Below are 3,503 nucleotides of genomic sequence, written 5' to 3'. Positions count from 1 at the left end.
AACTCAATATTGTAACGCATTACTTGAATGAGTAGTTACTTGTTCATTAGGAACTGGTGTTCCTAATAAAGTGCACCGTGAGGATAAAACTTGTAGCAGTATATGTTATTGTTGGTATGTCCGTTAAAATATTTACTTTACGTTTTAAATACATAGGCTTTTCTATGATACTAAAAGTAATTTATTTCATGATTGCCGTAAAATAATAAAATATTTACATGGGTTATTGTAAATTAATGTTTGGGGCGGAACATTTGTTTATACAAGTTGTAGAGAGAGACCACATTTTACAGTTACACAGCGTCATTGTGGGAAATGGTGTTTCAAAAGTGGAAGTGAGTGTATTTTGGCTTAATTTTAAACTACATGTCCCGACCCCTTCATTAATCAAATGGAATTTGTGAGTAGTGAAATTTGTTAGATTGGTAATAAATGTAATAGCTCTGGGCGGTATAAGTGGACGTAGTATTTCGCTAAAACGGGAGCCAAAATGCGGGCTTGCAGACTGTGGCTGCAGCCGTGTGGTTTGAGCGCTTTGCTCTCTGGACGCTCGTTTTTCTCCTCCCCTGGCTTGCGCGCGCGTAAGAAGAGCAGTCACTACAGGGATGTCGACTCTGAACACTATTCCTCGCTGGTGAAAGCGGTGGTGTCTATGAGAACCAGCTCTCAGACTCCAGAAAGTATTGAAAACGAAGATCAGTGGCTTTACGGAGCGATCGTGAAATGTAAGCCTCGGGAATGCAGAGCGCTGAGAAACCCGTGGCCTCTGTTGAACGATGTAAAACGTGTCCCTGATGCAGAGAACGTGGAGGGAATCATGACTCAGATAAGATTACACAGAGCTTCAGATCACGCCTCTATACCAAGTGTAACAAAAATACTCCAAAAGACAATGTCAGCCCAGCAAGTATTTTATTTGGAGAGATGGAAGAGAAGGAAGATTGCTGAACTTGGTGTGGAAGGTTTCAAAGAATACAGCAACAGTAGGTTTTCCACCATGGTGTCATCTGCATATTTTATTTTTGTGCCCAAGTAAAGCTGGAACCAGGAATTATCGAAGTGCCAGGAAGTTTGATCTTTGCCTGAATTTGATGGAACCACTCGTTTCTCTTTCAGTAGCAAAGCGAATGTTGTCTATTGTGTCTTTATTTGTGTGTGTTTTTTTTATTTTTTAGATCTTTTCACACAGGGGAAAGTGTTGCATGAAGCTGTTGAAGAAATTTTAACTGGAGAAAAATCCCTAACTGAATACCACGAATGTCTGGAAAACGTCTCTGGATATTTAGGAAGTCTCAGTTATGTGTTGGAGGACATTACAGGAGTCAAAGCCATCGAGAGTGTTGTGCACCATCGGCCCCTGCAGTACCTGGGCATTGTTGATTGTGTTGCCATGTACAAGTGAGAATCAGTTGTTTCAGTCCGGTAGTTTTAAAACTGTAAACATCACTGGATTACAGGTGAAAAAATACATTTCCAGTGGCTATTTTGATTCATTATTTTTAATGGTTATTGCCAAGCAAAATTACACTGCCTGATAAAAAGTCACTTTCATTTTTAATGGCATAATATTGATAATCTGATGTGAACATTAATGTCTATCCAGTTGCTTTAATTTCTTGCCAAGATCTTTTAATTATGATGAGTCTCAGACTGTTGCATAATTTTGTTTCAGAGATTCTCACTAGGGTTACCTTTTTCTACAGGTTTGTACTGTAGGCACTAGGCATTACTTCATATTCTTCTTACCCTGATGTACTTATAACCTGAAACAGGGTAAATCTGGACAGTGACACTGAAGTGGTCTTCTTAGGGCTGCAGTTTAGTCTTTTTGGCAGTTTTAGCAATATCCTTAGTTGTTTCTTTGATTCGTTTTGATGCAGGGCGTTAATTATTTCATCCTTCTAAAACAGTAAAATAATTTCCACAACCACAGTATTTGTCTTCCATCATGTTCGTTAAAGAAATGAGAAGCTACTCACTGCATCAATTAGGGTTAAATAACTTATTGCTAGCTAAAACATAAATTGCTTCAGTAATTATTCCGTAAAAGCCAAGGTGGTAACTTTTTCAGTATATTTTATAGAACACAAATGTCCATAATCCTACCATGAAAAGAAATAGATATGATTGTAACATTAATAAAAAAGGAATTATGTACTATGTAAACTATAAACATTAAACTATGTAAAGTATGACCATGAAATAAACTACACAGCCCTTTTGCTCATTCTATATATTTTGGCTATAACAACTAAAAATGTTCTTAATATACAGGAATTCCCTGTGTGCCATAGAATGGAAGACATCAGAAAAACCAAAGCCTTTACTTTACAACACATATGACAACCCCTTGCAGGTGGCTGCCTACATTGGAGCCTTAAACAGTGATACTAACTATAACTACCAGGTATGTTAATTCATATTTTTGTGAAATATTGTGAAATATTTCCCCCTCATTTGAATGTGCTGATAGTTATGTTCTAAATGTTTTTCTCCATCTGTAGGTGGACAGTGGATTAATTGTTGTTGCCTACAAAGATGGCTCACCAGCCCACTGTCACTTCCTGAATGCAGACCAAGTAGTACAGTACTGGAATAAATGGCTTTTCAGACTGGAGGAATATATGGAGCATGATATGTCAACCAGTTCTAGCTAATAGATCAGAAGCAACGGTGTTCTGTTGCAAAAAATGGTTTACAGACTCCATGGAAAGAAGTGTTTTATTTGATCAACACCTGTCTGGAGTTGTTTTTTTTTTATCTCCACAGATGCTTTATAAAATACTTTATTTACGTATTTTATATAATTTCTGCTATACATTAAAGTAATACTTGAACTAGTTTTTATTGAATGTTGTGGCTAATTTTGTGCAGCAGGAATGATCTCTGATTTATTGCTGGCATGTGGTTTCATCTCAAATAATGTAGTTATATGACCTCCTTTCTTGGCAATCATTTGTCATATTCATAAGCTCTAATTTTAGAATAGTGTTTTTATTTGTTGCATTGTTTGCATTTTAAATAAAATAAAATAAAAAACTTTTTTTCCCCCCCAGCAAGTTACTTGGTCCATAGATACCTATAGAAATGTAGGTAACAAAGTGGTAAAAGAAAATCCTGCCAAAAGAATTTTCTGGAAAGAAATAATATTAATAAATAAAACATTAATTACTGATCATTTTAATTCATATAGAATCATTAGTGATTAATGTGCTGCCTTGCTATTCTGTTTAAGTTAGTACAGACGTTTTAGAAAGATCAAGCAGCAGAGAAACACATGGAAACAATTAGGAAATATTTCATGTTTTCATCTTGGAACAGGGGAACATTTATCTGTAAGACACTTTTAGTGATTCTTCCCATTATAGCATTCTGCATTCTGAGATCATTTTCTTATCACCATAACAGTGCATATGTGCAAAATTATAGTCTTACTGTCAGTTCAGATCAATTTGGTTATTCTTCTCTGTTCTCCTCTGTCAGCAGTGTTTCAGCCCAGCCTA

At 36.1% G+C, this 3,503-nt stretch overlaps 1 protein-coding gene across 1 annotated transcript; it reads left to right on the top strand.

The window, feature by feature from the left end:
- The first annotated feature begins 406 nt into the window (after positions 1–406).
- Positions 407–3,041, top strand: mgme1 (mitochondrial genome maintenance exonuclease 1). Its single transcript, XM_046873510.1, has 4 exons — positions 407–983; positions 1,176–1,398; positions 2,275–2,407; positions 2,505–3,041. The coding sequence occupies exons 1-4, from the start codon at positions 491–493 to the stop codon at positions 2,655–2,657; spliced, it is 1,002 nt and encodes a 333-aa protein (XP_046729466.1). The 5' UTR covers positions 407–490; the 3' UTR covers positions 2,658–3,041.
- Positions 3,042–3,503: the final 462 nt, after the last annotated feature.

Source organism: Silurus meridionalis, chromosome 2, assembly GCF_014805685.1.
Source record: "Silurus meridionalis isolate SWU-2019-XX chromosome 2, ASM1480568v1, whole genome shotgun sequence".
Classification (NCBI taxonomy): domain Eukaryota; kingdom Metazoa; phylum Chordata; class Actinopteri; order Siluriformes; family Siluridae; genus Silurus; species Silurus meridionalis.
The sequence above is the reverse complement of the archived record's forward strand: the minus strand, read 5'-3'. Positions and strand labels throughout refer to the sequence as shown.